The 23780-nt window shown below is 39.1% G+C and overlaps 1 protein-coding gene across 1 annotated transcript; it reads right to left on the bottom strand.

Moving 5' to 3' along the window:
• Positions 1 to 20: 20 nt before the first annotated feature.
• LOC131798184 (rab3 GTPase-activating protein non-catalytic subunit) lies at positions 21 to 23224 on the bottom strand. Its single transcript, XM_066169603.1, has 38 exons — positions 23046 to 23224; positions 22763 to 22800; positions 22190 to 22313; positions 21946 to 22027; positions 21088 to 21135; positions 20423 to 20498; positions 19567 to 19668; positions 18829 to 18928; positions 18486 to 18587; positions 17786 to 17934; positions 17267 to 17355; positions 16711 to 16809; positions 16089 to 16228; positions 14712 to 14842; positions 14166 to 14224; positions 13658 to 13804; positions 12463 to 12545; positions 12219 to 12304; positions 11559 to 11649; positions 10892 to 11061; positions 9987 to 10269; positions 9264 to 9280; positions 9030 to 9110; positions 8357 to 8462; positions 7741 to 7916; positions 7206 to 7410; positions 6796 to 6987; positions 6288 to 6391; positions 5870 to 5936; positions 5604 to 5674; positions 5450 to 5485; positions 4910 to 4984; positions 4401 to 4465; positions 4172 to 4322; positions 3537 to 3626; positions 3046 to 3285; positions 2386 to 2547; positions 21 to 1798 (listed from the first exon to the last, which is right to left on the bottom strand). Exons 1-38 carry the CDS (start codon positions 23158 to 23160, stop codon positions 1655 to 1657), a joined length of 4296 nt encoding a protein of 1431 aa, XP_066025700.1. The 5' UTR covers positions 23161 to 23224; the 3' UTR covers positions 21 to 1654.
• Between the last annotated feature and the right edge of the window lie 556 nt (positions 23225 to 23780).

Genomic DNA, 23780 nt, shown 5'->3' with positions numbered 1-23780 from the left:
CTGTATCTTTAGTTTGGAGTAAGGAAGGGGGTTTGGGTCGTTTTATTCGCGCATACGCACAACCCCGTTCCCAAGGTCCTCTTATTATTTCCTCCCTTGAGGGAGGAGGAGAGGGGACCTTGGAAACGAGGTCGGCATGCGCATTTAAGGCGTTGACGGGCGTTGTCACCAATTGTAAGTAACATCTCTTCTTTCCCAAGCCGGAGACCTAAAACTTTCGGGCGCGCCGTAAACCAAAAGCAACATCATGATCACGCTGAACTATATCTAACAAATATTTCTCTAAAATCTAACAGAAACATTGTTTAATAAACTTCAACCTTCAGAGACCTATGACCATAAATATTTTACTATAACCTACACTTAGCACTTTCTTCCACTTGCATGTAAATTTACTAGTTAAACTATGGATATTGGAAGGCTTCTAGAAAACGTCTCACCCTGAGTGATATTAACGCCCACGTCGCAAATGGAGGCCAAGTGCCTGAGGGGCCTGGGGACTACAACTGTAATTGCACCCAGAGGCGCTACAACTGACTGGCCTACCCAATGATATTAAAGTGTCTCAGGGCAGTCTTTAGCCTAATTTCTTTAAATTTACTACTTAAATAGAAAAAGTAGAGTTGAACTTCTTTCCCGGCCCTAAAGGCTTATCACCTGTAAGACAGCTGGCCTCTACGCAAAATAGATCTCCATCCAAAGGCCAAAGTCTGATTGCGCAAATATAAATATAAAAGCGCTATAATTCAAGATAATTCAAAAGACGGAAGTTCGTCTTCTTTCATTTTCACTATGCACTATTCCGAGCTGCCTTTCAATTTCATTTTGTTCTAAATTGAATTCATTTTCTTTCGGCAGAAACCCTTCCTAACCGCTTTTACGCTCGCACACTTCTATAATTCTTTTGCGTGTGCATTTTGCATCTTCAGGCATTTTCTCATAATTTTCTCCTACTTCGCTGAAATAATTCTTTTCTAATAAACTATGCTTTTTAAAATTGGTTGTCTACCTAAGTTCGTCGGCCACTAAGTTATGAACTAGATGTATAGGAATTTCATAATTTTTAAAACTACTTATCAGAAAATCGAGAAATTTGAACTCATTTGTCACTCTTGAGGAGGATCATCTTGCAACTGAATAAAATGTATGATGGATCCACGGGGGGCCGTAGGCTCGATTTTCGCTGCTCTCTCTCGTGCCCAGTCTTCGCTCCTCCCCGAGGAGACTATGGGTTCGGGAAAAGGGCGCAGGCTCATATCCCCCAAGAGCGGCTGGTAATCGAGCCTAATCAAGGCCGTTGATCTTTCGCGTCCATAAATTAGCTTTCCTGGCCTTAGGAACAAATCTTAAGTCAGTGGAGTAAAAATAAATCGTTATTCGTTTTTCTTGAGGTTAATTTTGAATGACAGCTCACAGGGCACGTTTGACCGCTCACTGGTCAGTGAAGTAAACATTGAGACCCTTTTTACTCTTTTAACCCTTGACCCCTAGGAGTGACTGACTTGTTAATTCTCCTAACTGCATTACTAGAGGAAATGATCACCAAAAAAGTACCTCTTGATTGTTAAACAAATTCTCCTTGCCAGCACCTTGGGAAATGTAAAGAGAACAGTATGGAGAATATGCATACTGATGTTAAGGTATATATTAAGGGTTAAAGGAGGAATTTGATCGTTTCGGTTAGACCGGAAGTGAGTGAGTAGTCGGGGGAATTTTCCGGTGTGAGACTGAGCACCACACGCAGAAGGTCCACAGTGTGTGACAGGGGAACCATACGACGGGATAACCTTGAAGGATCCTGTAGAGGAAAGAAAAATTAACAGGAATGAGCCACCTTCAACAAATATGAAGACGCGCACCAGAAAAACTACGTCAAGTACACCAGATCGAGGCTCAATGGTAAGCTATCCCTGTTCGATATTTCAAAATTGGGCTAACAAAGTTTTCTTTCGTGATTCGGTTAACTTTCCCCATTCGTTAACTTTTATCGAATAAAAGTTAACGAAAAAAATTTGTATACCGCCAAGCTTCTACCAGCAAAGTTTTTAGGTTGAGGGACTTCGATTTTGTGGTTGTATTCGTGTATTCGACAAAATCCTCCTAGGTCGCGCCCAAAACCAATGAACGGTGTGATCGGATATAAGGACCATACTCGAGGGCAGAGGACAGAGGACAGAGGCAAAGGTCAAGGTCAAGCTACGGAGCAAAACTCAAACAATGAAAGGTCAAAGTGATACAGGTCGTCCCAAATTAGGAGGTAAGGTTCGAATATGGAGCAAAGGATAAATTCAAGCGCAAAAGTTAAAGGTCAAGGTGCAAAATATCAGGGGAAGGTAACAACGTTACAGTTAAAACACGAGGGACAAAATATGTTTTATACCGTACTTGTGATCTGATCCAGCTGCTTATCTGAGTTGGTAAACGAGACAATCGATTAGCGCGTTCAGCTGACTCTGACGCATCTAAGATCATGTATGCTAGTCGCTGTCCCACAACTCTTAAAAGGTGAGAGGCCAAGGCCCGCTGGTCGTGAACTGAGAACATGGTCTGGTGAAAAAAATTAAACAGTTTTCAGAAATGTGGTATGCTTAGCCTCAATAAAGGTAGTGAAGAATATTTCCAAAAGCAGAAAAATTTAGAGGGCCTTGAATTCAGTCACGGGTGCGCGCATAACAATTTCTCGAAGAGTGAACAGTTTTTGCACGCTTTTTAATTAACGCACATGACACGCAGTAAGGGGAGGCTAAACGTTTCACCCCGCGCAAGCCACGTAAGATCAGAATGTTTCCATCAAGTGGTGGGATTGCAAGTCCAACGCGCTCACCACTCAACCGCGCTGCCTGATAAATATTCCTCAACAATTTCTTTTGTCCAAACAATGACTTGCCAAGTTTTAAACAAGACCAGCTTGCGATGGAAAAACTTGCCAAGGAGGTGGTTCAAATTAAATTCCTTACGCACCCTTGACAAGTTTTCTTTGCGGGAGAATTGCTGTGAATTTTTCCATGACTGGAGTAATTGAACTGCAGACACAAAGATCCTCACCTGTTTTGCAATCTCGTCAAAACCAGCGGAGTACAATTCCCGCACATAATGTCGCTTAAATGGATCACTGTCCATCCCAAACTGCTCTACAAGCTTGTAGATCACGGCCGGCCAATCACAGGTAGCTGTTTCGGGTACCGTTCCCTTGTTGTCAGTATCACTATTCTCTCGCCTGAGAACCGGGTTGGGAGACTGGGCCAACATAGCGCTCACCGTGAAGGACAGGGCTCGAGTGAAGAACTACGACCAAAAGGCACACAGTGTTGATTTTCTTTTCGACAGACTACAAAAAACCAAAAACTGCTCTGAAGGGGCCGGCGAACTTATGCGATATCAAAATCATCTGTTTCGAACATAGATAGAAAACAAATCCAACTCCCGGTTAGGATTCCAACCAAACGAAATCCGATTGTCTGTCATATACATAGAAACAAAGCGAAAGAAATAACTATAATACTGCAAACAAATACAATCAGACAGGAACCATTTACCTTTTCTCTTGTCTCAACGATGGCTTTGTCGACATCATTAGACGATAGAGGACGATTAGAGCTGAGATCCCTCATAAAAGAGTCCTTGCTCTGCACACAGGTACAAGAAAAACTAATATAAACATTTTCTTGTAGCTTTTGCCAGAACGTGCTCTGACTGAGCGACACCCACTATCCCATTGGCGAATTTATGCACAGTTTTAGTTTAGTTTTCTTGACAGGTCGTGAAAAATCTTGCACACTAGCCAAGCCCCCACCCCTCCACTTGACCGAAGTTTATCCTAGTTCGCGTAGCTTGAAACAACAGGGATCATTACTACTCCCGCTGGAAAAGATGCCATTCTCTCGCAAGGTCACCCCCACACCCCCCCTCTTAGCTCTTTGTCAGGTATCCCGGACAGTTCCCTGATATCCACTGATACTCCATGATGAAGGGAGGCACTGTGACTGGGAGAATAAACTGCCTTGCCAAAACAAACCCAAACGATGTAACTGTGGGTCGGAGCTATGCTCTCAAATCCTTAATTCAAATTAAAAACATCTACAGGCCATTATACAACATATCTGACGACAGTATCGTAAAATGACTATTGTAACAGGATCGATAAATAAATAATTAAAAAGCACATCATCACCTTTGTATCGAAGAGGGTCAGCGGTTTAACGCTCTTCATGTCCAGTCCCATTACAATCCACAAAACAGTGACCAGCTTGGCATGGAGCTGGACCAGTGGTCCCTCACTCTTTGGCTTCTCCTGTGCCTCTTCAATAAGGGACTCTGTACCCCTAGAAACAAGACAAGGCCCAAACTGACAATCGACGTAGTTGTTTATTAGCATATCAAATCAGGAGATCTTTACATACGTTTCACCAGTGTGCCAGAAATCTTCTGTTTCCAAAGTTATTAGTTGAGATTCCATCCAATCCACCTGGAAAGAAAAACCAAAGTGTTATCTTGAATTGTCCTTCGTCGCCTCTTATTTTCAATACGCAGCCCTACGCTACATGGGTTAGCGAGACAACTTGGGACGATTCAGCGCTCTGCCTATTCCATTGGTTTCAAGTTGTCTTTAAGCGTGTCACGCAACGCACCCACAGCATTTCGTGACATCGCAAAAGACTGCAGCGACTGGGACTACGATCTCAGGAGCAGTTAAACCCGAAGATAATTTTCAAAAAGTAGGAAAGGTGTACCAGCCTACAAAATACGAAACGGGCCAGGATTTTGTACAAGCAAAGCGCCAGACACCCCAACAACTAAAACCTGTGGATACTAACTACTATCCAATACTATGTCAACAAGCTGCTGTTTGATTCTCCAGCCATGGTTTGCCTCCAATAGTTTTGTTTTATATTCAAATAATATTTCCTACCTCAGCTATTACATCTAGGAGAAGTACAGTGGCCTTAAGGAACTGCACCAACGCACCAAAACTTAAATCCACTGTCTAAAAAAACAAGGTTTTAAAATATTCAACACAAGTCTCTGTTTTCTGGGCTGCCCGGCCACAGAATAGATGTATAGATTTGATGCAATTACGACTAGATTTCCGGCACACACACCAAACACCAATCCCACAATTGAGCTCTTTTCGATTGATTTTCGTAAAAACCAAAACCAAAACCAAAGTAATCTCAACAGCCAATCAGAAGAAAGAAAAATACCCTAGAGAGCCAATGAGAACTCAAAGTAAAACTGACCCAAATGCCTAAAGCGCGGGAAAACGCGGGCGAACAAGTCTTGATTGGTTTCGTTTTTGCATCTGATTGGTTGAAAGGGTGGTGCGAGTTTTAAGGACCAATCACCACACGAAGTGAAGCAAAAACAGAGCAATCCTGAATTGGTTTCAACACTAAATGGAAAATTGCGCGATTACGAAAATAACGGGTCGAAAAGTGCAAAATTCATTTACCTTTCGACACAGTCGATCTTTGGGTGCTTTTCCAACCTAAAAGTAAAGGGGAGTTCGGTCAAATCCCTTCAGTTAAGAGAGACTCTAGGACTGTTCATGGTCAAGCGAAAAATTGTGAAATATCGCTAATCACAGATGAACGTAATTCACAAACCTTCTGCATTAGGATAACGGTGGCGGATATCTTATCTTTGAAGAATCTCTTCCATGTCGTGACTGCCAAGCCTTAAAATCGAAAAAAATAATTTGGAAAAAGAAAAGGAAGCCTATGAAATAAAGATCTTTACTACAGAGTACTGTCGAGCTTGATAGATTAAATTAAATTGAACAAATAAAAGGGTTAACTATGAGAAAAATAAACAAAAAGAAAAAAAATGTTTGTAAAACTTTTGTGACCTTGCGTGACCTGGCGTGACATACCATGTTGCAACGCAGGAACGTGAATACATTTCAAATGCTCCAGAGCTAAGAATAACTTGTTGGTTTCCTGAAAAGAATTCAAATAAAAATTAATGAAAATATAAGTCAGCACTGAAGAACGAACAGGTGCTGTAAAAAAACCTGTTAAAATTCCACTATTTAGGAGGCTGATCAGTTAGCTATCGATGAAGCGTACGAGGTTGAAATGAGTCCTCCTTATTCCTTGCCTCCGTTGGATGGGTGCAGGAACCCAGGACCAACCACATGGCACTAAATGTAACAAATAGTCATGCAGACACAGAAACAAGCGGTTTAAAAACCATTTATATTTGTGACGGGCAGCTCATTGGTAACGACCCCGTTCTCTCCAGCGTTTATCTACTGGGAATATCTTTTTTCAAGTTTTTAGCTCGCATACCTCTTTGTTGCTGTGCCAGTAAGTGACACACTCCATAACACAATGAGCCCACAGTACATCTTGCTCTAGACCATGCGGAAACCTCAGACGCAACTCACTAAGACCTGCAAAAGATTTGTTCACTTTCGTTCGAGGCCTTCAACTATCTGTTTATTTCGCTGCCTTGGTAATGACAGGGTAAGTTAGTATTATCAACTGAGTTGATGACGTAACTTAGCCACCGTAAAGAGTTTTAAAGCTGACGTTTCGAACATTAGTCCTTCGTCAGAGCGATTGGTAACGACAAAGCAAATGAAAAAGCAGTGAGTGGTACCAAAAACGCACAATCCGCATCGCTTATTTCACACTCTGTTCAGGGCTTTTACTTCACAGAGACACTCAGTTGAAGGCCCTGTATACCCTGCATAAGACTGGGTACGACTAATTGGCAGTGTTCACAGTGTTCACCCGTTTAACCCAAATTAAGCCGTTCCTCCTCCCCAGTCTGCCTCATCCTGCGGAAACAAACCTTCGAGTTCGACTTGGATTACAGTTTCAGGGTCTACGTCAGGCAGGTCATCGTCTCCAGTCTCGCTCAGATTTTCAGTCTCCGTCTTCCTTGGTACATGGGGAGTTCCCAGATGATTTGCAGGGATGTCACATTGTACGATGTACTTCGATATCATTTTCGAAGCTGCGTCAGGGCCGCTACTCATGAACTCTGAAGAGATAAGATATGCAAATAGGGGTTTTTTTAAAGGACAAGTACTCAGGAGGTCAGTTTGCTGCAAAACAAGTCACTATTCGTTTCATATTACGGAAAGACAAACAAAATTGGCTTTCATGACGCCTCTGTTCTAAAAGAAAACAGAAATCGAGGGTACCCATGCCTCGTTTATAAATTAAGTCTCGCAAAACATGGACGCTATCAGCTCTTACCGACCACTGAAAGATTAGTCGACCAACTGTTATCAACAGCTTGCTTGCTTTTCTGACTGTTAACCGTCAATCGTTTGATGAAGCCTGCCAGAGCTTGCAAATCGGTCAGCTGAAAGATAAGTAAGTTCCAGCGTTCCATCTCAACTGACACTGAAATCCAGTCTCCAGCGGCCAGTTCCTCCCTGTCAGCCGCGTCCCCTTCGTCCTGTGGTAAGAATATAACATTCAGTGACCAGTCAGTCCAATCTCTACAACCCAGTATCTGATTAGAAATAATAATTCTCCCTTCTTGGTTCAATACATTTCTTTGTAAATTGGTTATGAGAATTTGGTGAACACAGGAAAACACCTTTCAGCTGATAAAAGTCATTCAATCTCATCACTTGTTTATAGGATAATGAATCGAAACTGTGAAGAGAAATTATATTTTCATCCGTTCTGGGAGTAACAGGATTAAGAGCATGGTTGCCTTTAGTTTAGTTCACTTTAAACGACGCATTCACTAAAAAAAAATTAAATATTTCACGGTGTGCACCTCAACTTTCTTTGATGCTGAACTGATTTCCAAGGCCACAGATCGGCAAACTGCAGCAAGAAAAAGTGCCCTGCTTGTCGAGGTAGACTGGGCCAGAGTTTGACGTACATTGTCCCACCAAGGTGAAATATCGTTGTCACGTAACTGCGATGAAGACATCTCACTCGGTAAGCCTCCTGGGAAGGATAAAATAAAAGGGCCACATTAATGGAATGGAGAATTGTGGGGTATAATGTGACTAAACTTGAAGAATCAAAAACCTAGCCTCATCATAAGCAGGGAGTAAAACAGAAAAGATGAAATCCTTTTCAGGTTGAAAGCCCGATGCTCAAGCACTATGGAATGTATAAAGGGAGTAAGTTTCTACATAAACTGTGGTAATGCGTCGGTGGGAGAGTATAACAGGGTAATTTGGTATTATCAACTGAGTTGATAACGTAAATTGGCCACCGTAAAGAGTTATAGAGCTGACGTTGCGAGAGTTAGCCCTTCGTCAGAGCGAAAGCTATGAAGCCTCACTTTGGAAGCGAGGCATATCTTGGAGGGCAGCTGTTTGCTTACTACAAAAACAAAGGCCGTAACAAAGTTCAACAATACTCTGCTAAGTGATTATGACCTGATAAAGAACTCATTGTTGAAACCAGTGAGTGAAGGTGAAACATGGATTCTTCTTTGTCATAGCGCTGATCCGGGTCTAACAGCCACCCAGACACCAACAGGTTCTATATAAAACAAAGAATATCACAGGTTTTAAAGATTTTAGATATATGAAAATTCACATATTTGCACTGCGGTAGAGAGATGAAATTAGGAGATCCTCGCAGCTAAGAACACTACTGAAACTACTCACAGGTTTTGTTTTCGGCAACCTTGATCACCAAAAGAATAACTGAATTTAGATTGGAGTTCCGCTTCATAAAAACGTTGTTAAAACGTTAACAAGCTTTTCCAAAGTTTTTTTACCCTTTACACCCTTACATCAATATGTATATTCTCCCTACTGTTACAGAATTTGTTCAACAACCAAGAGCGTTTTTTTAGTTGTTGATCAATTTCTCTATTCTTGCGACATTTTTGTGTGATTCAGGGGTTAAATATTGTACGGAGGAATTAGATGGTAGTCACTCTTCGGGATCAAAAACTTAATTTTATTGTAACTGGAAGAAAATAAGTACCACTTTATATAACCCTCAAATAACCCTAATCAAGTCATCCGGACTACTTGATAATCTAGCTAACGAAGGTGGAGTGAGTTTGTTACAACAGCAAACTAACATATAAAAGCTTACCATTAGGTGGTGAGGTTTAATGCCAGATGACTCAAAAGGAATTGCTAATCTGCTTGACGAACAATCCCCTAAAAGGCAGTTCTAAAAAAGAAATGTCAAGAAAGTGCTATTCAGATCTCAAAGTGGGGGCCAAAAAAATAGAAACTTTTGGAAAAAAAATTCAAAATACAGCCACCTAGAACGCATCTCCTGGTGACTTTGATCAGTTTGATAACTGAAGTAATTTCAACCTACCTTGAAAAGAAAGCTTGCTATAGATTGAGGGAACAAAAAAGTAAATTAAAAAAGATCTTGTTAGTATACTAGAAAAATGGAGATATAATTTAAAAATGAAACAAGATAGAGTACTTAAATTAATAATGGTAATTGAACTAAGTGGAGTGTAATTTGGGCTGAAATCATACGCATGATTTCAAAATCGAAAGAGTGCCCAGCGCGAGTTCGATTTGAAATCATAAGCTGGTTTGAAATTAATTCATCCATTTTTTTTTGGGGGGGGGGGGGGGGGATAAGAGTTTCCTGCAATTTGATTGGTTATTTTCAGTAAACCTTGAAATCTGATTGGTTGTTTTGTTTTTAGTGTAGCCTCCTCATTGGCTGGGAAAAAGACGAATTTAAAGCAAAACATGGTGCGATTCAAGAATGAATCGCACCAATTAGAGTCAATCAGATTACAGGGACCACCAGTGATTTCAAAATGGATGTAATAATTCCTTAAACTCCCTAGATTTAATTTTTAATCCTCCCCTCTAGCTGCTACACATTTTCTTGTAAATTAGTTACAAGAATTTGGTGTTAGACCAACATAACCACTTTGAACTGATAAATATGCATATTCTCATTACCTGTTTGCTGTGTGGATGTATGGATATTTGAGGGAGAAGTTACATGCTAACCACTTCCAGGAGTTAAAAAAGGATTAAAAAAAGATTCTGGTAGAATGTATTCTCAACTTACCTAGTTGAATTGTAATATCAGTGGACAAGCCTTTCCTAACACCAACAGTATTAGGTAATACAACTCTAGATGACCCAGCTGTGTTCTCTTGGTTTTTAGCATTTGTTTCTTGGCCTTGTTGGTGAGCTGAAGTGTACTCAAAACAACCAAGGAAAGATGACACAGACAGCTGAGGAACAGAGTGGGCTGTAACCTTGGGTGTGGTTGTCTTGCTTCCTCTGAGAGCCACAGACAGTAGCTCTGATGCTTCAGATTTTGTCACTCCAAGGAGATTTGCTATAGACTGCAATCACAAATAAAAGTTTACTCAAAACAACCAAGGAAAGATGACACAGCCAGCTGGAATCCTTATTAGGTTGTACCCTTGGACATGACTGTCCTGCTTACTCTGAGAACTAACATGGCTTTGTTGCATCGCATTTGTGGTGACAAAGAGATTGGCAATATGCCTGAGTTGTATACCATTCTTAGCCAAGAAAGAGAAAAGAGGGTGTGCATAGCACATCCTCAGTGTTGTGGGAAGAAGGCTGGCAGTGTGTTTTATCCTCCACTATCAATGTGTCACCATGAAAATTAAAATTTTGTGCACAACACTGTCACATTGAGGTGCTTAGTTTATTCTGTAGCATGAAGTAACTGGGAATATCGCAAACTACTCTTAGACAAGATGTCAGTCCATTACAAGGTTACCCTCCTTCCCCCCCCCCCCCCCCCCAATAAAAATGTTGTGATTTTCCAACAATTGACTTGTACCTAATTACACTCCTGGGTGGGGAGGCCCTGTGAGAGTAAAGTAACTTGCTCACAACCACAACACAATGACCCAGCCAAGGTAATAACTCTCAACGCTAATCCTGCTGCACTAATAACTACTAATAGACCACTGCCTAAATAAGACCACATACTAGTTCTTTACTCTTTCCTTTCCAGGGTTTCTCCTCAGAGCCTGATTCTTCTTCTTTGTCAAGCTTTTGGATTGAATCATGTGTTTCTATTAGTTGCCTCTGAACATCACAAAAGTCCACGAGTGACTTGGTGTCTTCTTTTTCTTCTTCATGATCATCAGAGGTGTGATCTTATGTGAGAGTAAATGGAGAGAGGCATTGTCAGAAAGATGTGTTTAGTACCAGACCATCCAGCATTAGCCTAACAACCCCCGCCCCCCCCCCCCGAGGGCTGGTATGCTGGCCTCTTCATATAGAATCTGACAGGTCAGTCATTAGGCTGCCACATCTCCCACTCATGATGAGCCACTTGAGCCAAGCAGTCTTTCCAGCCAGAACTTATCCCAGTTTCTGTAGCATGAAGCAACTGGAGGTATTGTCACTCATTCCCCCTGGAGGTGACCCCACAACATACAAGTATTGTCAGGTTGGCCTGACAGTTAGCTGATATCCATTTACTGTATAATCCTGACTGGAGAGAGGCACTCTGCAAGTAAGCGCTGGGTGCAGATTTTGCACCTGAGCCTCTTCCCCAGTGTAAAGCAGGCTAAAGTTTACACCACTCTATCTTCAACTAAGGACACTAATGATAGGTACAATTTCTAATGATAACAAATACCACACTCACTTTGCTTTTGAACTGTGTCCTTGACAGCTGTCACAGCTTTGAGAAGGACAGAGGAAGGAATTCCCACAGTGGACAAAACACACTGAAGACCCTACAAGGAAAACACAAGAACCGTTCATATATGGTTACGTCTGTACTCAAGCCAAGTTGCCCATCAAGCTGGAGCCCATCCCGGTTTCTGTAGCATCAAGTGACTAGGAGTATTACTATTCCCCAGGGAGGGGGGGTAGGAGGGAAAGGAATGCCAGTCCATCACAATTAGTGTTTCATCAAGCCTCCTTGACACTTCCCCAGTACCCATTTATACTCCTGGTTGAAGAGAGGCTCTGTGAAAGCAAAGTGTCTTGCCCAACAACATAACCTGATCCAGTCAGGTCTCAAACTAAAAAAAAATTAAATGTCACCATTCAAATTGCACAGATGATGGAGCCAACAAATGAGAGGTAAAATGCAATACCAATCTCAGGTTCTCTCTGGCAATGATATCATTCATTTCTGCCCCTGCTGTATAGTTGCCACATGGGTGACTATAATTAGTGGGTTTCCTGTGTTCGTGTGCCAGCCCTGTTATGAAATCTCATTCACGTTTCCATGCAGACTACATTCTTCTTTGTCAAATGCAGTGATTACATTTATTATGGCTTAAAAAATCAAAATCACCTGCTGATGCAGTTGTGGAGTTTGTATTTCACTGAGAATATTTAACAAATCCTTTTCCAGTTTGTTTATGTTCTCTGCCTTGGACTCTGGATACATCAAAAATTAAAATAGTAAGAGAGGTTTTTAAAAAGTTCTGCAAACAAGTTAATTAGCACAGAGTTGCAACCCTTCTATTTTCAATTAAAGAATACAATTTCCCTTTCATGAATAATTTACCTTACTACCACAATGCAGCTTAGATTACCTTGGCCAGATTTGATTGAATCCAAAAGAGCTGACAGTTTTTTTAAAAGGTGTAGATCTCTGACTCTCTTACTGTGCTTGTCACTAGAAGAGAAAAAAAAGAGTCTATCTAGGTTGTAACTGAATTTTGAATTTGGACATCCTCACAAGTAAAAACTCCTAAACAACATTTGTGGGAGACTGATACGGTGTCCACTGCCTTCACATCATCTTAAAGTTCTTTCTTCTTTATATTTTCTTAAAGTTGATGAAGAGGCCAAGGCTACTGCCTGGCTAACCAACAAGTTGACAGTTGCATAGTCTGACCACAGGGGATTCTGGTTCCTACCAGAAATTCAATTATACTTTGTCCTGAGCTAGGGAAAAATGTTTAAAATCTGTCTTGATAAAATTTACCCCAACAAACAAACTTGTTCTGCAAAATTAAATAAGCTCATCACATCACCATAATGGAGGTTTGTATAAACAGTTTGTATACCTCTAACATGGGAGTAGAGGATATGTACTATATTCAACAATTATTCACTGAAGTGGAGGTGAGTATTGGTAAATATCCACCACTTTCACCGACACTGAGGCAAATAGTTGTTTAAATATATACCACACAGATACCAAAAAACAAATTTCTTTCTTCCAATATACCAAAAAAATGATCGGAAATTAAACTCTTGACATGCAACTTTGTTTCATTGGCTGCTTGAAAGTGAATGGTACTTGTTATTCACTTCTGAACTAACTAATCAGCATGCCCAAAAAGCACTATTCACTTGTGTGGCATATACTACATAACAGTATTTTAATATACATTTGTACACAGAATGCACAATCTTAAACTGCTAGTATAACTAAGGCAACACAGAAAATGATCAGAAAGCTGCAAAACACTAGAGCAAAAATTTCTCTTCCAAATTGGCACTCTTAATCCCCACGGTATCAATGAGCACTTTTCATTCAACTAATTTATTCTTGTTTTCTCATCACAATACTCCCACTAACAGCATAGCTCCGCTTTCTGCATATAAACCCACACACAACCCACAATTCCTCCAATTGCTCTAACAAAGGGCTAATGCTCAAAATGTCAGCTTTTTTACTCTTTATGGTGGCCAATTTACATTTTCAACCTAGTTGTTAACTCTAAATTACCAGAAAATGATCAGTTAGGACACCCCTTCAAAGCATGTAAGAATTCTCACCTCAGGGCACAGTGAAATGGTACAGTGAAAGTTTTCAATGTACCATCCCCTTGGATTAGAGTACAATTCAGTGTGTGCTGTGGGAGAGCCTGCCCCTGCTTGATCACATGACCTAATCCCATGATTCCATGTCCAGCATACAAGAGCCTGATAAAAAGCAGAATTAAAAAATACAGTTTGAATGCAACTGAAAGCTGGTCAATGAAGGAAACTGCAACCAAAATTCACTTGACACAAGCAATAAATTTTGAAATAATTAGTTAAAGGCTAGAGGCTAAGATCCATGTCAGTAAATTGTGAAAGAAAAAAAATAGCTGAGAAACAGCTTTAGTTTAATCAATCAGACAATAATTTCAAGTGTAAAACAAAAAGTAGACAAATGTTTGAAAAGGAAAGAAATTGCTCCAAACATAACTTCATAGCTGTCCTAGCCTTGTCAATAGTAATTAAAATCAATCTACTACAACAGTTTAAAAATTTAATACATGTTTATGTGTACAAAGCTTACCTACAATCCTTTCCAACATTAAAGGCAGCCACACGTGGCCCCTGTTCAGTTCTCCAGATCTGGATAAATACACAGTGAACTGACTATCAAAATTAAAGTTAAAGATTTCTGGTGCATGTGATATCAATTTGTGGATAAAATTTTGTCCAATAATGTGAGTAGCAATAGGTATTCTCAACCATACTTAAAGGAATCCCTAATAACAAAAATCTTCCCCCAAAAATAAAAGCAATGTTATTTTACTTTAAATATTGACTGAGGCAGACCATAGCAGGAACTCCTGTTCAGTTTTCACTGTTAATTGTGCAGTATGAAATGTATGGATCAATGTCAGAATCTGAGCAATTATGTACCTACCCCTCCCCTCACCCAATGATGGTTAACTGATAACAAGTTAGGGTTAGCGTTGGGTTAGGGGAAGGGTAGGTGCATATTTGCATAGATACTGACATTGACTTAAATGTTTCACTACATGACTGGCTTCTGAAAATATTATACCCAATTACAGCAAATGCCCACAAAAAAGAACAGACTCACAATACATACCTCGAGGATTCCTCTCTTTGTGGCATAAATAACAAGAAACAGAGCTGTTCTCAATGAGCTCTTGGGTGGTTCCTCCTCTTGATGATCCTCCTCACTAACCATTACCCAGCCACATTCAGCGTCACGGTAACCTGCCGTGCAGAAATGGAAAGGTTACACCTGCACTAGGATCAACTATTACAGCAGATCAAATTATCAAAGTGCTAAAGTTTCTAAAAAAAACTGTGGTTCTGCTTTGGTGGAAGGTAAAACAAGATAACTTAGTTTTATTAACTGAGTTGATAATATGAATCGGCCATCATAAAGAGTTTCTTAAAAATAAGGATGGTCTGATACATTTTTTCCAATCAATACAATACCATGTATGATACTGACATGTTTCTTCGATATTGATATCGATACTATGACATCATTGAGTTAAATGGTAAATCATGTGATTTGACTGATGAAATATAGGGTTACCTTGCACTGTTAAAGTTATGCAGTGTTCATTACTCTATAGAAGCATCAAAAAGACAGTCAAAAATTTAACACCAGATTAAGTTCGCACTGAAGTCAAAACTCATGGTCATCAATAAGTTCACCCTTGCACCACTCACATGCCACTTACACTAGTTCAATGTGGTGCTCATTGGCCAATCTCAAGCCCAGAGTCTTCTTGGCTCCTTGTCAGCCAATGGTGGCTGGCATGAGACAACATGTGGGCTGGTCATATACAGCATCGAAAGTACTGATACTTTTAGTTAGCATCAATATTTTCCAATCTGACCTCCATATTGTCAGTATCAAATATTTGGTATTGGTATAGATCCATGCTTAGTTTCCTTTAATGGTGGCCAAGCTAAATTATCAACTCACTTGATAAACCAAATTAGCTTCTAAAATGGAGTTTTTTTATGAGCTCTATAAGCATGTTACTCATCCAGAAAAATTTTTGGGTTAGAAATTCCCTTCAAAAAATGTGACACGCATGTCTGAAGAAAAGACCCTTAAGACTCTAGGATTTAAAATAAAAGACCCCCTAAAAATAAAGTTGAAACATTTGGTGTTCAAGGTTCAAGGATGGAGTCACTATGAGCATTTTTACAAAAAAGTCTTTTAAGGTTTGTAGATAATGAAAAGTTAAATGTTGTAAGGTGTGCTTGGCTCTTGAAGTCTTCAGAGTTGTACTGTGAAAGAAAGAACTGAGAACCTGCACAGAATTGGTAATACTGCCCCACGTGGAATATCGCCAGCTCCTGTACTGGTTGAGCACATGTATAAGGTTACAATAATTTTTAGCAGAGAAGCTCAAAATGAACACATCAAGGGGACCTTTATTTTTTAAGGTTTTGTTGTCCTAATGGAAAAGCAATCAAAGTGTTTGTAATAATCTACCTTTCCATATTCTAATCACAATGGCCTTTTTAACATCCAGTAACATAACTCGACCAAAATCATCAGTTGTGACTGCCAAACGCCCATTAGGAGCTAGTGTGATGCTTGTTCCATGACGATGTGTATCAGGCAACCCAAATCTACAAGAAAGAGCAACTGACTCAGTTCTACAAGGAAGTCCTCCCAGGAGGGGGTTACTTTCTATAATAGGCTAATGGAGATGTGCCATTGGATGGGATCACATTTTCACAACTGGATTGACTATAACAGCATTACATTCTCTATACAGTAATTAGAATGGGGTTGCACATATTTTGCAGCATTTTTCGGGGATAAGAAAATTCTTGTAAGTAGGGGATTTAAATATAGCAAGATTTGAAGCTAAAAATTGTAACCAAATTAACAAAAGTTACATAGATTGGGTCTATAATTGGCAGCAGAATAGACTATATTAGGGTAGGGGTTCTGAGACACCAGCATCACATACCCAGCAAAATTGATCAAAGTAAAAGGCACTCCTCCTCCCACCCCACCCCAAGGTCCTGCCAGTATTTTCCCACTTTCTCTGCATTAAACGGCTGCATGTGAAAATTAAACAAAATCCTTAGCTGTATTGGATTACCTTGCTGGTAACGAAGTTCCTTTCTCCACCTTGGGCTTTGCAGGTTTTGTTGTTTCAGTTGACTGATGGGCAGGGTTGGTACCCCATCCAAGCCAACCACTGGAAATAAAGACAAAACAAAATAACAGATGTTCTCACCTAACCATCCTGGTCCCAATAATATGGACCTTAAGTAGTCAGGACCATAATGCAGAGGAAGATGTCAATTAAAAAAAAAATTGGATTTTTAATTAAAATTTCTGGAATGGCTAGTTGTGCTTACCATCTCTTATGGCACATGACAACTCAACTTCAAAATGGCATATGTGTGCAGTGCTGACTTCCAAATGGAAATTTAAATAATTTGCTGTTGAGTTTTCTGTTCTCAGACTATGCAAAGTTTGGTGATTTCACATTATTGTTGGAGAGGATGGCTAAGAAAGATAAAAATTTTTGCTAGGCTGTTTTTTTATGCACATAAGATCTTTTGTTTTGCTGTGTCCTTGATGCTGTCCCCATCATAGTTTAATAAAGGTCCCTAACATTGACTAGTGCAACATGAGATCATTCCACTAACCTTGCTGCTGAGAGCTTTGACAGTACTGCTGTTGTTAATTTGCTAGCTACTGCCAGTGCAACATCAGAAATAAGAGGAGGTGAACTACCCTGAAGAGGAACAAAAAAAAAAATTGGAGAGAGAGAGAGAGAAATTGAGAATTACAAATCATTGAAGGTAGAAAGTTTGTTTGGGCTAGGTAGTGCTTCCGTCAGCATTAAATACACTTGGTTTAAGATCCTGCTAATATTGGCTTCTGAGTTTCATATTGCAGGTCTTTGACCAGGGCATTCTGTAAGTCTGGTCACAAGTAACAGGTAAAATATTGGTATGTATTTTAGCCCTTAGCAAGTTTTTGACTGCATGGCCTCCCTCTCTGATCAGCTCATTGTCTGGAAACAATCACGTGGAAGTTCATAGTCCCCTGTTTCTCAGGATTTATCAGTATAAGCCCTTCAGAGGTTACCTACCCCATTCCTTCAGTTTGGCAGGATTTCCTTCTCTAACAAAACCTAAATTTTCTGTTCCACAGTTTCCTACCTCCAGAGAAGTGTAGACTGCCACAAACGGCTCCTTCCCTGTGCTGATGTAGTGAGACATGGCTGGCATGGTACCTCTGATGCTTGCATGGAAACCTCCAATGAATGAGGCTGTTTGCAACTGATCAAACATATTAGGGGGTACAACACCTTCAATAAAAAAAAAAAGGATTGTAAATTTTATTGAAAACTTTCTTTTTTCTCAATTGAAAACTCTTTATCAATAAATTAGTTCATACAACATCATACCCAGTTTAATCTATAGAATCCAGGGTTGTAATTAGAAAATGTAATAGGTGTATGATCTGAATTGAGTAGGTGGTAGAATTGAGTTATGCTTGGGTAGCAAGCATGATGTGTTGCAAAGCCAGACATTGACATTAGAATCAGTTCAGAAATACTCATTTTTGTCTTCAACCAAAATTCACAAAGTAGCTGGCAAAATATGATGCAACAGCTGGCTCTAACTTTGGTTAAGGAAGAGCATAATAGATAAAAAAGATGTCAGAGTAATTCAGGACGGCAATTTCATTAACATCATTTTCATCTTTCTTGACTTGGCCAACAGCATTCTAATTGTCTTAAAAAGCTGATTTAATATTCTCCAAAACATGCTTACTTCATTGAACGATGATTTCCAACCTAAATGGGAAATTTATTTCTAGTCACTGCAAAGCAATTACTACAAAGTACAATCTTACCACAACTAGCAATATCTGTGATGTGCCCTTGACCATCAAATCTCCATTTTTTGTAAGCAAGAGGAGGGGGACCAATGAGTTCAGATAGGCCACTGGCTTGAGCTAATTAAAGAAAAAAATTAACATCAAAATGTAGGGCAACACACTAAAAAATTAAATCAAAGTTATGGTTCTGTATCTAAGAATCAACAGTTTAAAATCAGGAACCTTAAATTCTTAAAAAGAGAGCTTGCAGTGTGAGAGTATAAGATTGAATATTTGCGCGAGTCTTACACTTGATGCATGAGACTTTCAAAGAACTCTGCAAAATTAATGGAATTGGCCTCCTAAGCAGCAGCCTCACCTCTTGCCAGTTGGTTTCTGCAAGCTCTCAGTGACTGATACAGACTAAAACCATCAATAATAACCATTGCAGTTGGGTACAGGATGGCAAGTTCTTCAACCTAAACATGTTATAAAACACAGTCTGTGACAAAAATAAGCTACACCATATTAACTAGGCATCCTTTAAGTCCTGAAACAGTTTGGTCAAAAGCAATGCAGAGGGACAAGGGTCTGAGAGGACATTTTGAACCCTTTCAGTCCCATGATCTTGTTACTAGTTCTCATTACTGTCTTTCATACAGTTCTTATGAAAATAGATTAGAGAATTTGGTATTGGATCAACTAATGATCCTCTAATTGATATTTTTCTTTATTCTCATCAGTTATCTGGTTGATATTATATTGATATTGTAAGGAGAAAATATGTCTTGGTCACTCATGGGAGTTAAAGGGTTAAATGATCATCTAATTTCTTACAATATCACCCCTGAATCACACATTAAAGTAGAGAGAATCAAGGAAATCAACACCAAATCAGAGAAGCTCTTGATTGTTAAACAAATTCTCCTTATCAGCAATTTAGGAAATGTATAAAGAACAGTATGGGGAATATGCATACTGATGTTAGGGTGTAAAGGGTTAAAGAAAAAGTATCAAAAAAATTCTCAAATAGGTTACATTTTTTTGTTTGTAGCGATGTTAATTTTGTTTCCACTTGTTTAACAGGTACAATTCTATTCCTACAAATGTTCCATACCTGCTCAGCAGTGCCATGATTTTTATATGATTGCCAAGTTCTGCATTTAAGCCTTAACACTGGGTTATCATGAAGAAACTGTGACAGCAAAAGGGATCCATTCTTAAAAAAAAAAAGAACATAAACTGTATTATTAATAATAATTACTATTAATAATATTTCTCAGTTAGTATGTGTACTATGATTGTTCAATTTGGCAAGCTGTACTTCACAGTACAACCTGCTGAATTCAAAATTGTGGGAAAAAACTTAGTCCATAACCTATAGTAAAGACCCCCAACTTGGTTATGAAGAGGTATTTACAACAGTTATATGAGTTTTATTTAAAGACATTTTTAAGTTTTTCCTTGATCAGAAAAGGTATAAGTCCCTGTAAAACAAAATTCTTCAAATTACTACTTTTAACTATCCAATCAAAAAAACACCCAAGAAAGAACAAGAGTTTGGGGAAAATTGTTTGATTTGCAGTTGTGGTAGTCCTTTTCTGTGATATGGACTACAAGGTTGAAATTATTACATGTCCCATAGAAGTATTCAGTTGTGATTCAACAAGAGAATAGCAATGATCCTCTGCTTGGAAATAACATTGCCAAAATTAGTTCTCTACTGAAATTTCAATACCCTAATTCTTGACTGCAAAAATTTGTTCACACAAAATAGAACAAATTGCCCATCTGTGAAATATCTCATTCTTACAAAATGTCAATGCTACACAGTATTGACTTAAAGATAAATGTTCTTTCAAGGACCAGATTTTTCAGTCACCTAGATGGACCCAAAGATACAATGTTTATATGTGAATGTACACTAAAAAAATTGTTTTATCCATGTTCTGTCACACAAATATTAAAATTACCTGTAAATAGATCCTCATGTATCCTGATGTAAATCCAGCCACAATGCAAGTCCAGTCTGGTGATCCTTGAGAACTTCTGCAGAATTCAACACCATTACTTATCATACACTTTGACTGTCATACGTGGATTAAGGAGAATTTGTTTAATGATCAAGAGCTCCTTTAGCCGGCCATCATTCCTTTTATTCCTGTGACCTTAATGTTTGAATTAGTACTGATATTGTGAGGAGAAATTAGATACTTCACTCTTAGGTATCAAAGGGTTAATATAGAGATTTAGCCAAGCCTAAAAGCAGAGCTAGCATTTTTTTTCCTGCATGTCTTAAGGGCATAATGCCTTGCCCCAGCCAGGACTAGAACCCAGGTTGTCCAACTTGGAGCTCAGTGCACTGACCACTAGACTACTGGACAAAGCTGTGGCATTGGTGTGCCCTCAGCATAGTTGACCATGCATGTTAAAAGTAGCATCTTATACGGTCAGTTGTACAGTCATATGGTCATACATCCAAATTTTTTCGGCTTGATGGGTTACTACTATTTGGTTAATTATGGGGCTATACTCTGTGAGCTCCGCTGATATATATATATATCATGGGATTTGAGTCATGTGGAAATAAAAATCGCATTATTTTACAAATATGTACAGCAAGGTGCTAACAACTTACTTGTGTTGAGAAGCCAATGGTATGCACAATATATCTGTAATACATTCCCTGACAGTAAACAAGACAAAGAAAGCAAAAACAGTAAGGAAAACATTGACATTAATATCTTACATCAAATGCTCTTATACACTTAAAGGGCACAATGAAATCCTCCACTGGATATAAACACTAAGTCATGGCTATTCACCTCTATCAGAAATGATCAATACACTATTCAAAATGTTCTATATGTAACTTCTCCTTACAATATCTATACACTATCCAACAAACAGGTAATGAGATTGCTCAAACTTATCAGTTAGAGGTTGTTATCATGATATAACACCAAATTCTTGTCACTAAATTACAAGGAAATGTGTAACAGCTAGATGGGAGAATTAACAATCAGATCTTGGGAGTTAAAGGATGTTGCCATGTGTCTATTCATGATGGTAATTATTGATTTTTTTCGATGTTGTACCACTCAGAAAAACTTAATTCCGCATTCTCTGACCATTCCACACACACACACACAAAGAATAATATATCAAACTAACATATATATTTGAGCGAAAAGCAATTGTTTAAATAACTAGAGAAAAAGACTTTTGTCCAATTTTTAGCTTGAGTAAAAATTCCTATGATTTCGAAAGCAATTCAAATAACAACCATCATATAAATTTGTCATAACAACAGTAAATAGATCACAGACCATGATGACATAAAAAATTGGCACAAGTGATGTCTTCTGTGATCTTTTATTGTACAGACCCACGACTACATAGAGTCTACTTGTTTTATATGATGAAAGACAGAATATTGTTTATTGTGATGTCATCTAAGGACATACAAAAATAATAGCAGTAATTTTTTTTTTACCCTTCCTCTGTGGCAAGAATACCACTCCACACAATTTCATATTTTGTACTTGGCTGGCTATCTGATGGCTTGTTCCATCTGCCTGGAAAAGAATGATACCTTGATCTCAGCTTGAGTTACTGCTGTTGATAATGAATCATGATTCTATGGTTTAAATGGTCTTTAAACATATTGAACATAACAGTTATGATCTGTATAAGGACTATAGATTAACCTTTTCACTTAAAAAAAAAAATTAACATACTGGCCAGGAAAACAGCTTTGTCATTTTTAGCCACAGCCAAAGTATCATTTGATGGTGACAAAGAGATGCAACACTCTTGTAGCCATGAACCAGTTGGTACTTCAGGCTCACTTTCAACTGCTTCCTGTTAATACAAAAGAACAAATTATTTTATATAAGGCTGTAATGACTCCAAGCTGATATATAAATCTCACTTTGCATCTTGCATCTTAGGAAGTGGTAGGATAGGTCATAGGTTCCCCCCCTACCTTCTACTGCAGAGCTTATCCTAGTTTCAGATCATAATAATAGCAGTATGGCTACTTCCCCTGGGTGGGAGGGTGATCCATCATAGGTCCTCCCATCCCCACTCCAGCATTGTCTCAGGTTTCACTGACACTTGAAACTACTTAACCCAATGGGTAGAGAGAGACATTGCCAGAGTTAATTGTCCAGCCCCAGGAAAAGACAAAATGACTCTGTCAAGGCGTGAATCTAGACCTAACGACCAAGAGTCCACCATGTGAACTACCTTAGGCCATCAATTCTGCGATTTAACCAAAGTTAAAATTTACAAATCAGTGGAAGTCTTACCGTCCAGCCCCACTCTTCACTTTCAACATCCCATCCTTCTGAAAGTAGAAATATTCATTATAATGCAAGGGGTCGAAACTGTTGATTACAAATTCTCGGTTGACTAAGAGAGACTCCATTAAATCAAATCAGGGATAAAATAAATGAATAAAAAATACAAGATAAAATTTATGATACCAAATCCTAAATTTAGCTGGAGCACTTTACATATTTCTGTCCCATACTATTTATACTAAATGTTTACAATCGCTAATCAGTCGTGCCTCAGAATCACCTTACTTACCGACATTATCCTTAACGTTTTGCTCTCCTGATATAGGAGCATCATTCAAAATTGAAATTATCCTATTGACATCTTGAATCAAAGCAAATACAGGTACAGTGCACGACATTTTCATCAATCACATCTAGTTGAGCTAAGAGAACACGTCGGCCATGTTGTTTTGGTTATGTCAGCTGACCCAAAATATCGTAGTCTCATCATCGCGAGATCGGTCATGGTCACTAAGGATGAATGGAAGACACGTTCAAAGCGTTTGTCGAAAAAAGGCCGAAATTGGACGGAACTTTCGAAGTTGGATGGAGGCGTCAAAAGTTAGACGGAACTGTCCCAACTAGGATAGAACTCAGGGCCGTAGCCAGACTTCAGAACAAGACGAGGCAAGTTTCGAGCGCCGAAGGCGCGAGCCGCTAGGGGGATACGGGGGCATGCCATACCCCCTCAAATCTAAAATTCTAGAAATCGAGGCTTAGAAATGCTCTTTTAAGTATTTTCCCTGGCATTTTTCTCCAGAGGTCAATGTCATACCAAAATCAAGACGAGTCAATTGCCTCGTCTTGCCTCATGCTAGCTACGGCCCTGGAACTCTTCGACTAAATGGAAAAGAACGCAACGGAAGTCGTCCTAAATGAGAAGGAACCAATTCCCCGTTTTCTCAAGGCTCGTTTTACTTATTTAAGCCACCAAACGCAAACAAAAGCCTACCTTTTCCACATGCCTATTCCATAGGTTTCCCTA

Source organism: Pocillopora verrucosa, chromosome 7 (genome assembly GCF_036669915.1).
Source record: "Pocillopora verrucosa isolate sample1 chromosome 7, ASM3666991v2, whole genome shotgun sequence".
Taxonomy (NCBI): domain Eukaryota; kingdom Metazoa; phylum Cnidaria; class Anthozoa; order Scleractinia; family Pocilloporidae; genus Pocillopora; species Pocillopora verrucosa.
This window is presented reverse-complemented; position numbering and strand designations above follow the sequence as displayed.